The following is a 13,679-nucleotide window of genomic DNA, read 5'->3' as shown; positions in this document are numbered from 1 at the left end:
AAAAAAAAACCACATGTTTACATTGTTATTTAATTTCGATGTTCTGTTGTTCAGTCAAACACGTTTCAGATTAAAGAGAATCTAGAAACTAAGGAAGTTGAATGACCGATTCCCCATGAAAGTCGGGCTTCTTTTCCAATAACGAAAAGCAGCAAAGTTTCTATTCATTTTGGCATTTGAGGTCTTGGTCCTTGGAGATTTACCCCCAGAAAATCCAATCCTGATTCGTTTTAAAGCAAGGGATTTGATCGGAAGAGTCGAAACTCCAGCAGGCTTTTACTTTTAACTACTCTTTCCTGCTGGGTCCCTATAAATCTTTCCAGTCGCTACAAGCCGTCTTTGTGTACATTTCTTGGTCTTCTTTGAGTCTAGAAAAAGGCAGCAGCAATGGCCTCCAAAGAAGCGGAGCTGAGGAAAGGGCCATGGACTCTCGAAGAGGACAGTGTGCTGATTCACTACATATCTTCTCATGGTGAAGGGCGTTGGAATCTTCTCGCTAGATGTTCGGGTATAGACGAGTTTCTTAGAATGGGTGAATTTGTTTTGATTAATTGATACGCCTTTCATGCCATGTCCTCTACTGATTTTACTCTTTTCACAGGTCTGAAGAGAACTGGAAAGAGTTGCAGACTGAGATGGCTCAATTACCTGAAACCCGATGTGAAACGTGGAAACCTTACACCAGCAGAACAGCTTCTAATTCTTGAACTCCATTCCAAATGGGGGAACAGGTGAGAAGTTCAGCCAGTTTTGTTAGCTGATTCTTTCTTCGCCCATGTTAATTTAGTTCAGCATTCTAGAAAGCACATCCATGTGTTAAGAAGAGGAAAACATCAACAAGTTGTGATATGGTCATCTATTGCTTCAAGGTTTGCAGTTTTGCCTGCCAAATCTAATTCTGTAACACGTGCATTTGTTCTTTTTGATGGTTTACTCTTTTAACTGATCGTCAAATGAAATACCCAAAGAGTTATCATTCGAAGTTCTTTAGGAACAAAACAGTGTTTTAATCTAGTTTTTCTGCAATTTGTTTGCTACCCAAGAGATAGATCGTGTTCTTTTGATCTTGCAGGTGGTCCAGAATTGCACAACATCTCCCTGGACGGACAGATAACGAAATCAAGAATTATTGGAGAACAAGAGTTCAAAAGCAAGCGAGACAATTAAAGATCGACGCAAACAGCACAAAGTTCCGTGACGCAATCCGTTTCTTCTGGATGCCCAGACTTCTCCAACAGATGCAATCAACTCAGATGCAGTCCTCTTCAGCCATTGACGCGTCGAACTCGACGCCCGCCATCTTCAACCAGGCCTTTGAGTCATCCCAACCGGATTCCCCAACAAGCGACTGTAACAAAACCCAGAGTAACTCCAACAGTTTGGGGGATGACTGTAGTCCTAGCATCTCCTCGGACACGAAGAAGATCACTCAATTCCCAGAAATCCCAGAGTTTCCAACGAGTCCTAACAATGCCTTTGACAGCATTCTGTACAACCCATTACTCAGAGGCTACTGTGCTGACACCAGCTACGATTTTGAGTCATTAAACCTGGGGTACGCGTCTGCAGCAGGGCTGGACTGTGCCGCCACCGATTCCTCCATGGCCGATCGCAGCTGGGTTCACGACATGACAGAGAATCTGTGGGACATGGACGAGTTAAGGCCAATCATGAGGACCGCATCATAGTGCAATTCAGGGACCGTGGAATGAGGAATCCCATTGTACATGTTTAGTTTGCAAAGGTGCAAGTTGCAGGTACGAAAAGTTTGCTAAACCTAGGTAGATCCTTTTCTTTTAAATTTTCCCCTAAAAGTCTGCTGTAAGTGTAATGGAAATGTTCTTAGGATTGAAGTAGCAGAACTCGAGAGCTGCGAATCATTTGCCGATTGATTAAGTGGTCCTCGGCCAACTAAGAGGATCATGTGCACAGTCACTTCATGTAAATCTAAGAGAATGTGATTGTTTTGGAAGCGTACTTGGTGGAGCCTTCTCTTACTGTGTTAGCTTTCTTTCTTTCTTTTTCTGTTCTCTTTGATTCTCTTTCCGAATCAGTGGAACATTATTCCTGGTAACTTGTTGATCTGATACAATGAAACAAAAGGGTTCCTCAGCCTTGATCACTATTATACTGCTATGTTTCCTCTTACGGAAGATGCCCCGTTCCACAAGAATGGTTTTGATTCTTTGGACCGATGACGCTACTACATGATGAATCAATCATGGCGGATTGGACTCCTTCGATGATCAGCCACCCACAAGCTCAGAAATCTTTTACCCTTCGCAAGTGTCTTCGTGTCCCCACCCCTGGCATGACGATCTATGCGTTTATTGCGTATGCCTTTGTCAAAGAATCTCTTTTCTGGAGAATTTGGCTTCACTGAACCTGGACAGTTCCGCTTAATTAACTTGGAAGATTGGTTTTATACCATTTACATTCAGTAGCCTAGTCAGTCCAGGGAACCAGTCGTACCCAACTGGTAATTTGGAAAGAAGAATTTGGGAATTTTTTTTATTTATGGGCAATTCGAAGATTAGTTCGTTGGAAGAGGAACCATGGAAATGCCCAGCAAGCTTGCTCCTGCCTCAGAATAATGGAACATTTAGCTGCCAGATCTTCCGGTGTGTGCCAAACCCCAAAAGTTTTCCTAAAAAAAAAAAGGCTATAATTTCCACCAAGCATCATAATGCGGAAACTATGCAGATCATCTTGGGAAAGGGGTTTTCATGTAAAAGATGGTCACTTTCAGGAACCTTATCCCAGAAGATAGTCGGACGTCGTCATACGTACAGTGACGAGCGGCTGAGCTTTCGGCGGTCGCCTTTCAATCTCTTCGACCTTTCACTTCACAGAGACCCGTGAAGCGACTGAAGTCTCACAGAGGCACGGTTGTCCTTCAAAAGAGCCCCCTTCCCTTCCCTTAGTCGTCTCCCCATCAAAATCCAAGCCAACCCCACGTTGCATGGACTCTGCTTTCCATGGCAGGGGGCTTATCTTAAAGCCACTCATGAGTCGCAGAGATCCCGGACAACCAGAGTCTACAACCGAAATGAACCACCTGGGTCTCATCGGTCTTTTTCCTCTTTTGGATGGGAAAGGATTTCCAGGGCTCGGGGCAAAGTTTCGTTTGGATGAGAAACAATACATCCTGAAACGATCGAAATAATCTAATGCAAACAGTTGTTATCCCCTCGGAAGTGGAGCCGTCTTACTGTGGAGTTCAAAAGCCTACTGACCAATCAATAATGGTTTCTACAGTAATGGTGGGTCACCTGGAGAATAAATATCGACCTCAGTCATCAACGGAAGGTCCACTCATGGTGGCTCAGAATTTCCAAAGCTTTAACATTGTTTATGGCTTCAAAAATAGTAAACTAATCAGTGCTTGATCATCCTGAAACTAGTGAGAACTACGTCAGAAGCATGGAAAAATGTAAAAAGAAGATAAACTTGCAAGTTTTTTTTTTAGCTAAAGACGATTACTAGGACTAAAGAGGAACTCATTCCATCATTTGTTCCGTGGAAAGCACAGATAAGGCTGTAAACTGGCCAGTTTGGATATGATATTCTATGATTCTCATCCGTTTATAAACATTAGGAAGAAAATCACGTATCAACTCCCCCGCATATATGGCATCCAAAGTCGGATTGAAAAGCTGGTTTTTTTTTTCGCATCGTTAGCTATACATTGATATTCTCACGACTTGTTAGTGGGAATAATCCTGCATGATTAATACATTGAAAATTTTGGCTGTTAGTTATTTGGAAAAGATTCATTACTTGGGCTAGTTATTTTAAAATAAATATAAACTAACTTTAACACGGTATCAAAACAACATGTATATCAATGTAAAAAAAAAAACTTGAACCAAAAATTCATTTTCATTTTGGTGCGAAACGGTTATCTCAGCCGTCCGATCATGATCAACGCCGTAAAATGAAACCCAGTTCCCGCTCCTCTGCTCCCCTTTCTTTTTCTCTTTTCATTTCTTGCCTAACCCATAGCTCTCCCATCCCTCCTTGTCGTCGTCGACTCCCATAACCTCGCCCTTGTTTCGCGCCGTTGATTATGATTACATGGCTGAGAGAGTGTTTTACCTGTTTCGCATATATATAAGGGTGAATCCAATAAGAAAAACTATTTGGTACGAAACATACAAAACACTATCTTATGATCATACGGCTGAGATAGGTGTTAACCATGATCGGATGACTGAAATTTTGCACCAAATAGCTTTTCGTATTATATATATATCCGAAACTCCGTTTGGAATAATTATTAAAAAAATTGGATTAAAATGCTTCCGGTTTTAAGCATCTAATTAACTGAGACGGGGAAGTTGGGTGTTTCAATCTTATCCTTTCCTGTATCAGCAAGGACAGAGGACAGACGAGAAAAAGAAAAGCTTAAGCAAAATAAGGAACAACCTAGTAAGAAACAAACAAACTAGGAAGCATGCGCTTGTCAATAATAGGAGCCCGCTGGTTCTCTGACTTATCCTCCAATGCGCTTCTGTGTTCCGAGCCAGAGAATCCAAACCATGATTGAAGTTGTTCGGTTTCCCTGAAAACTAGATGAAAGCTAAAGATGGAAAATGTGCCTAGGGGTTGCCGGATACTCTCCTCCCCAAGGAATCGATGGTCTGCTTCTGGTCCTTTCTTACATCTTTTCGAAATAAATTCACCAGGACTTGTCGAGGCTTGGGAGAATATGTACAGATTGAGCTCTCTCATTCCCAGAAAGGAGAATACATCGTCTCAGTTAGGTCCCACTACGCCGTTACTGGCTGCTGAATGATGAAGATAGAGAAGGGAGTCGATAAGAGCAAGAAGGCAGATTGGAATTCCTTTGTCAGGACTCCTCCAAGGGAGAATGTTTTTCGCTGAGGAGTCCTGTAGAATCATGAGACTCTCAAATGAACAACAACAGAATGATCTAGTTTTTTGTCAACCCATACGAAAGCAAAGATTGGATACCTCCAAACTGTAACATCTGTTCTTCTTTTTCGCATTCAGCTACCAGTTTGAAGGTTTGCAAAAACTACAGATCAAAGAAAACTTCTAATGATCTTCAATCACCCTGTAGCAGGTCATAAAAGTCATGGTTTCTCCCAATAACTTGTAAAGTTTAACTCTACCTCCATTCATTCAAAACTTTTTATACTTTAAGTGTTAGACACGTTCAAATATGACCCATCTTTGAAAAAGGAGTTTAAGCGGTTACGGATCTGGTCTAGTCTGTGTTTTCTATCAAAGAGTTTCCGAATAGACAAGTCTGTTCTTATGGAAATTGATCGCCATGATTAGATTTAAGTGACCGCTTCCGTTTATAGGTTATGAATTTCATGTTGTATTTAGAAATTCATTTAATCTAACAATAAGAACTTCGAAAGGAAGCCACACATGAATTAGGGTATTGAGAATAGTTCAACATGTATCTATCATCCAAGAATAAATTACTCGTAATTTTAAATTAATGTATGCAAATCAATATAAATACTCGATTTCTTGGCCTCAAAACTAGTGAAAGATTTTAGTGCACCGGTGGAGCCACTTATGGCATAGCATGTTGCTAATGGAACTTTCCCTAACAATGCATCTGATATTCTAGCCTACAATCTTCTATATGTAAATGTAAAGTATTTGTATTGCATTAAGGCACTAGGTTTGAGGTTCTAGAAATAACTTTGAATAGGGGTTTAAAGCTCGTATTTCTCAAATTGTTTCCTTTTTTAATACCAATTTTTAAGAAATTCACTTCAAGAAATGAAGTTTTGTTTGGGGGAAAAATTGCCAAAAAAAATAAAATTTTGCTACTAAGTTTACTTTCATCGACCAATTTTGCAGTTGGTAACATGTAAAAAATAATGTTTTGGACAGAAAATTCTGCTGAAAATAAGAAAATAATTGACTGCAAAATATTTCACCAAATTTTGTTTTTTACTAAAATAATTATTGGCAAAGAATTATGACACCTAAACTATGAAAATTCTTATTCTAATATTTTTTTTAAAAATCGGTGACATATTTTTGGAAGTTATTTTTATTTTAATTTTTTTAAATAGTTGTCAAAATATAATATTATTTCTAAACAGTTATTTGTCTACAGAAAAATTTTACCATTCAATATATTTTTATTTATTGTGAAAAAAACTTGTGGCGAAAGTATCTGTCGGCGATTAAATATATTTTAAATATTATTTCAAATATCTTTGGATGAAAAATAACAATGGCATTGTATTTATCAATTAATTTCTATATTATCACAATATGTAAAAATCCATTAGTAATAGGAAAGTTTTGCTGGTAAATAATTTTTTTTTAATTTTTTAAAATTAATACAGTGCCTTCTTAATGGTTTGGCCCCTATAAGTACCCCCCCAAATCACTTCTGCAAGGGATGTAGAAGGCTTGGATGTGAAAAGTTATAATGAAAAAGTATCTATATAAATTAGACAATATCAGTATTGTTTATAAATAAGAAAAAGGGAAGATGCTACAAAGCTACACTACCAAAGGGTCACACTGCAGGCTTAAGCGGTTAGATGCCTCCACTCGTGAACAAGGGGAAACTCTGGCTCGACTCGGGCTGTTGTCAATGTTGTTGAACCACAACACAAATGTTTTAAATTACATATTAATAAAATTAATTATTGTGATGTTGTGTTTAAATCTATCATGGGCCACCGCCCAGTTTCTCTGTCTTCAGCCTCATCTTCCTCTCCCTCATCTCTTCTCCAACTTCATCTTCCCATGTCTTACACTTCTTCTAACACAGTCTTCCTCCTCACCTTCCTCAATAATGAAACTACCATTTGGTCGCTTTATTTACATCTGAGCAGCTACCCCTTAATGTGGCAATGAAGTAGACTCAAATAGAACATCTGTCTTAACTAGCACTACTTCTTCATTGTCCTATTGGATACTATGAAGTAATCATACACAATTCGATTCATTACCCTTTATTTAACATACCCATGGACCACCATCTTTAGGGTCATCTATGTAGAACACTTGCTCTACTAGACATGTCAATGCAAAAAGGCTATCGATGCACTTTGTGCTAACGTGCTAATGTTAAGCCTTCAGTTACATACATCAAACCATGTATATTTTAGTACATAAACAAAAAAATTATGTAGGTTGCATAACTCTATTATCTCAATTATTACCCCATAATAGTCGATATCAATATCGTTATTGTATTATGGTATACCTTTAAGGCTGCCATAAAACTGAGTAACAAGTTTAAGGTTTTTGTCATAGTGCCTAATTAAAAACTTTTTGTTAGCTAATTAGCTAATTATACAAAATGAAATAAAGTTATCAAGACAGCCAGTTCGAAGTTGAGTGAAAGTTAAAACGCCCATTGGTAACAGTTATTTGCTACATAAGCAACAAATTATAAGCAAAGCAAGAGATGGAACCCACCTAGAAAGAAATATTCTCCACCCAGTGCCTTGATGGGAAGATCACCATTTCCCAACGGCAAAGAGGAAGAGCGAGGGGGGGTCTCCACCCTCACCTTCACCGTCTACTTGAATGGAGACTGGGGGTGGTGTAGGCTCTTCTCCCACCTGTTAATTTTTTAGTTCCACTAAATCGAGTGGGTGGAGAGGCCTCCCTACGCCTCTTCTTGGTCTAAGCAATTAGAGATGGGAGAGGGGAGATTATTTTCCCCCTACCTACTGATCATTCAATTCAGTTGAAAGGAAGCCAAAATTTTGGTATGCATGTAATACTGTGAGAACCACTACAAGAACAGGTAAATTACCTGCACATCTTTCTCAAGAAAGAAAGAAAAAAAATACATAGCACAATAACATCACTTTTCTTTTCCTTTTGAATAGTGACTAAAATATTTGACAATGCAAACTTGCACTTGCCGCACTTACTTGCTGCCACCTTTGGTATAGGAATCCCGGAGGGTGACTGTTCTGTTGAAGACAAGTTTCTCTGGGGTTGAATCAGGATCCACCGCAAAATAACCTGAAACAATAAAAAATCGAGTGTTCAATTCGATATTTTGTTTGAATGCACCGCCTGAGCTCACCACTCACTGGCTTTATTAGGTGGAATGGGTGGGAGGGTAAATCCATCCTCAATCTGATAATTCAAGACTTCCACCTCGTACATCAACATTTTTCTACTAGATAACATGGATGAAAAATATGTTTGACTCAGAATAAATATGAGCAAGGAAAACTGCTTTATCAATCCCTTGCCGCGCTACCCTTCTATGCCACATGCAAGGCCTAGCACTTTTTCTGAGCAAAATTTCTCCAGATGCTCCCATTCAAATAAGGTCCCAAAATTACCTACTTTAAAACGATGAAAAATGTTCATATTGAAAGAACCAAACGAAAAAGTAGGGAAGTTTGATTCTAGGGCTGATATAAGAATTTTTTGGGTTATTCTACTCATAGCAAAGCTTATAGAGTTCATAAAAAGACATTTCTGCAGATACTTTCATTTTAGCTGACACAGATAAAATTGGGAAAGTAAGGCAAGCATACAAGATCACATTATTAGGAAATTTCAGAAACAGCAGGATCGGTTCTGCATTCAAATCGGCATGTTGTTTTTCAATCTTATAATGTTAGTGGGCGAAGACACAGATGGCCTAAATTTTGATGGCTCATCTCTTGGCAACCCTGGTATTTCTGGTTATGGTGGAGTAATTTCAGATCATTCCGGCAATCAGCTCTTCACGTATGCGGGCCCCCTTGGTATTTCTAACTCTACGAATGCTGAGTTACAGGCTCTCCTCTCCGGTCTTCGTGTTTTCAAAGAAAGATGTAGTGGGCCCCTCCAAGTTGAAGGGGATTCAAAAGTGGTGATTGGTTGGTGTGAGAGTGTTTTCTCCTCCGTGGAGACACTGGGATACATTTAAGGAAATTTTAGATATTAACTCAATTGTTTCTTGATGTTGGACCCACATTCCGAGATCCGCAAATTCAGCGGCAGATGTACTTGCTAGGCAGGGAGCTACCCTACAATCACTGGTTGTAAGGGAAATGCTCCCTCAAACTTTGTAATTTTCTTCTGTTTTATTAATACATCTTTTTCAAAAAAAAAAAAACACAGACGGCCTGAACAGTAACCAAGATACGGAGGCCGGCCTTTGAATTTAAAGAACTTAGAGCTGAGCAGTGTTAAATCAAATATATAAACTGCTAATTTATACAAAAATTCCAAAAGAATGCAAATCTGGAAAAAATGAGGAAGAAATGCTACAGGCACCAGTTTGGTTTGATAGCTGGTTTCTTTCTGACCTGATTCAACCAAGCAAAACACATACAGTATGAACTTATACTTAATCATCTGTTTTAACTTATACTTTTCCAACAAACTATCAAACTGGGGAACACTGCAGCCAGTTTATTGGGAACAATGCTTGCCCAGAACATAAATGACCTGTTTATGACACGATAATAAAACTAAATGACAAAAAATCATTTTTCCTTTGACTAATTTTCTTATTGGAAACTTTTCCTGATGAAAAATACCCTTTTCCTAAGTTTCTTGCATTTTTTTTTTGCCATAGGATACAATAGAAGAATTAACTGTAATGTTTGCGTCCATCAATAATAAAAAAAAGTAGAAGTAAGAGTTGAGTGATCAAGAACCACTTGAATGTTCCTTCGTCGTTTTTCTTTCTTGTTTAACATTCTTTAAAGGCAAGAAGAATTAAGAGGAACAAAGAGAAATTTTTTCCCATCCCTAAAAAATGGTACAAACAACCAAAAAAATTCTGTCAATTACTTTTTGCTATGGTTTCCTATCAGCACATACATACACAAAAGGATTAAAAGAGTCTGATTCATAGTTAGGGCTGGTTCTTGTACCATTGCCTACAAATTAACTTGAAAAGATTAGAAAATAATAAGAGTCACTACTACGGATGACAATAACCTGACCCAAGCTCAAACCATGGCAGGTCAGGCTAGGCTTCCATAACCCCTTGGTGCGCGCTCGATCTTAAGCTTCAACTAGAGCCAGTACATGAACCAATGCTCAACTCAAATAAAATTTCATTGGCTCAAGATCGACTCGACTACAGGTGAGGGGGAAGAGGGTGTGAGCCTCCTTTTCAGTATTTGAAATGGCAGTGGCATGGCGCTGTTTACAAAACGAAAAGATTAAAAAAAAAAAGGAGGAAATGGGATGAGGAAGAAATTGGGTCAAAGAAGAGGAGAAGAAGTTGGGAGGAAGATAGAAAAGAAGAAAGCACTAACGTCCCTCTGATATTCACAAAAATAGGGGGCTGCTGCAGCTGCCCCTCCCAGTGTTAAGAGGGGAAGGGTCACACCCCCTTCTTCAAGTGGCGGGGCCACCGCCATTTACAAAATGGAAAAATGAAAGTTAAGAGGGGGGGTGGAGGCAAATGCAGTGCCAAAAGGATGAGGAAGAAGAGGAGCAGATAGAAGCATGGTTTTCTTACTTGAAATCAAGACCTGATTTCCAAGACGGATCGAGTCACCCGACTCAGCGGTCCGACTCGGATAACAGGCTCCTTAAGAGCAAAACAATGCCAAAAAAATTTCAAAAGTTACAAAAAGAAAACTACAAATATAATTTTTTATATTATTAAACTGGTTCCAATGACCTGGTTAATTAGGTGAGACTGATCAATGACACACACAATGCACTCCTCTCTCCCATATTCTGCAATTTGGGTCCTCCGTCTAGAAGAAAGAGATCCCAATTCAGAAACAAAGGAGCTCATTAGACTAGAAAAATGGGAGCTAGGAAAAAGATGCAATGATAGAGTGGTGAAGGGAGAATTTTCCACCCAGACAATATATGAATTATGGAGCCGGAATGTGAGTTTTGATCCCCTATTCTCTGTTTCCTTAAATTCTCCTGAAAGACATCTGGAAGGATTTATAAAATTCCCAACAACCTTTGGAGGTATTTAAATGGAGAGTCTGAGATGGACAACAGATTTAAGCAGGAAGAGATGATGCTGAAAATAGAGAGCTCTGACATGGACAATGACTATCACTGTTGAGAAGAGGCCAGACTTGCCGTCCAGCACCAGATGGATATGAATCAGATAATCGGCCGGCAACCGCAAGCCTCCCCAATTCGACCACCTGACTTGTCTGATCCTTATTTTCTACAGCAGTTCTTCAGGGAGTTGGGGTGGTTCGGCCCTTCCAACCCAAATCAATCATTTGAAAGAGCAAGTCGACTCAGGCTAGTCCCAAGTCGGCGAGTCGACTCGCTGAGTAACAAAACCATGGATGGAAGAAGATAGAAAGAAGAAATCCGCTGAGGGAAGAAAGCAGGAGAAGAAACCCCACCTGAAGTTAATCTCCGCTCAAAACCCAATAACATATCTACAGCATTTATAGTTTTTGACAGGGAAAAGTACAACATCTACTATTTTAGACAGAAAAAGTACCTTCTTTTAACAGAGAATTTATTGTGAATGGGTTAGAGAAGGAATTACGGAGTGAGAGAGAGAGGGAGTCATAGGTGAGAATGAATTTGAACCCAGTGAAATTTTTTTCACCTTAACTTGAGGGAATGAGCTGCTAGGGAGCTTGCAAGCTGAACTTTAGCTTATGTTAGCTCGGCTTATTTTGGTTACCAAACTTGATTTAGAGTTAGAGTTTGGCTTGAGGTTGATAAAAACCAAATCAAGTTGAGCTTATGCCCAAACCACTCACGAGCGAGCTTGGCTCAGTGCCACCCCTAGTCACTTCAGATTATTTGAGCAAGTTTGAATAAGGCAGACTAGTGTACCAAAAGAGATTAGAGAAAGACAACTGGTTTCAAAAATATTAAAAAATTAAAAAATACAAATGACATGGACAGGTATGGTGAGTTAAGACTAGTGTAATCTACCAAGTGAAGGCTGCATGTAGCAAACTTGAACAGAATTGTAAGTCAGAATTAACAATGATCATGATCATGATCATGTGAAACTATTTCAAAGAATATCTCTCGAGAGTGGCATGTGTTACACATGTCCACATTACACAAAGCAATTAACAAACGTCTGACTAATTCATGAGCATACACATCTTGATATGACCAAGATGCCAAAAATAAAAAAATAAAAAAGAGAGAGAAAAGAAAAAGATGCTCCTAAACCCAAACAAACTAAGTATTAAAATACTAGTCCCCAGTGGAGCAAAAATCCGACATAAAATTTTTAGGACTATATGCCCATGTTATAGAAGCATAGTTGTTACTTTTAGGGAGATTTTTTTTTCTTTTCCTTTATTTTATCTTGCAAAAAAAGGCATGCATACAAAAACAGCTTTTTATCGTGTTCAATAAACAAAAGCTAAGGTCTCCTCTCCAGACTCAGCAACACTACTATTCGTGAGCGTGCTGTTGATAAACTGACATGGAAGCCCAGCATTAATAACCGATTCACAGTTGCATCCGCCTACTCTCACATTAGAAAACAAGATTACAGCATGCATGAGCACAAGGCAAACCTGGTATGGAAGCTCTCAACGCCTAATAAAATCAAATTCTTTGTATGGATGGCCATCAGGGAACAGATCCTCACCTCTGACAACCTCCATATAAGAGGTTACACCGCCCCCGATCACACTTGTCCCCTTTGTGGTGTGTGTGACAAGACAATCCAGCATGTTCTCTTACATTGCGACTTTTCATGGCAAGTCTGGATGAAGATATTTCCGAAGATTGGTCTCCAAATGGGGCTACATCAAGACCTTTTCGGCACCTTCTCGGCATGTCTTGCGCATGTCCCATGGTGTATATGGCTAGAGCGAAACAACCGTAGATTCAACTCCAAGGCTAGCAACCCGGATAATATAGCTTCTCAGGCAATGGGCCTTATCTCGAGCTGGCTACATTCAAGGAAGGAGGTTGTTTCTCTATCAGGCGTCTCCCTTCGAGAAAATTGGGGTTTGATAGCGCACATGGCTGGCCCCTGTAGGAATCCGGTTATGGCCACCTGAGATCCTCCCCCTTACGACTGCATCAAACTCAATTTTGATGGCAGTGCTTTAGGTTGTCCTGGGCCGACTGGAACTGGTGGTCTTTTCAGAGACAACAGTGGAGACCCTATTCTATCCTATGCAGGGCCAGTGGGTATCGCTGATTCAAATAATGTTGAAGTGAGTGCTCTTCTATTCGGCCTCCAAATCTTTAAAGAGCGGCTCTGTGGCAAGCTGCTTATTGAAAGCGACTCAAAGACTGTCATCAACTGGTGTTCAAAAGAAAGCTCCCCTCCTTGGCGCCACTGGCCAATCACTGATTGTATTGCTGACATTGTGTCATCCATTCATTGTAATTGGAACCTTTTTCCTAGATCAACCAATTATTTGGCTGATAAATTGGCAAAATTCGGAACCTCCCAACAATCTCTCATTGTTTGGGAAGGTTTTCCCTCATGTAATCTACTCGTTTGAGCTCTCATAATAGAATTCAGCATCATTTCACAAAAAAAAAAAAAAAAAAAAAAGCTAAGGAGACTTGGACTACAGAGCAATGGTCTAGATTAAGGTCTCAAGTTTCAGTTTCACTAGGCTTGACAGTAGTAAACCCACTGTAATGGAGATAACCAAAAAAAGTAAAAAATGATATAAAGGCTAATTTTTTAATATGTGATAGTACACCTCTACTTGGAATATTTCTATTTATGCAACTAAAACAACAATTAATTGACCATGCTGATTAAGAAGCGT

General features: G+C 39.4%; 2 protein-coding genes across 2 annotated transcripts in view; one reads left to right on the top strand and one right to left on the bottom strand.

Annotated features, from left to right (window-relative positions):
• The first annotated feature begins 70 nt into the window (after positions 1-70).
• Positions 71-2,084, top strand: LOC137941629 (MYB-like transcription factor EOBI). The gene is made up of 3 exons (XM_068787121.1): positions 71-508; positions 602-731; positions 1,073-2,084. Exons 1-3 carry the CDS (start codon positions 388-390, stop codon positions 1,686-1,688), a joined length of 867 nt encoding a protein of 288 aa, XP_068643222.1. The 5' UTR covers positions 71-387; the 3' UTR covers positions 1,689-2,084.
• Positions 2,085-7,705: 5,621 nt separating this feature from the next.
• The window catches only part of LOC137941891 (glutamine--tRNA ligase-like), a 33,616-nt gene continuing 27,642 nt past the window's right edge, over positions 7,706-13,679 (bottom strand). The window contains exon 23 of the mRNA XM_068787502.1: positions 7,706-7,989. Coding sequence (XP_068643603.1) covers positions 7,892-7,989 — 98 coding nt within the window. The 3' untranslated portion in view covers positions 7,706-7,891. The remainder of the gene's footprint in view (positions 7,990-13,679) is intronic.

The sequence above is a fragment of the Aristolochia californica genome, unplaced genomic scaffold (genome assembly GCF_029961685.1).
Source record: "Aristolochia californica isolate CCGP_79_NKW_82.1479 unplaced genomic scaffold, dmAriCali1.0.hap1 SCAF_9, whole genome shotgun sequence".
NCBI lineage: Eukaryota > Viridiplantae > Streptophyta > Magnoliopsida > Piperales > Aristolochiaceae > Aristolochia > Aristolochia californica.
This window is presented reverse-complemented; position numbering and strand designations above follow the sequence as displayed.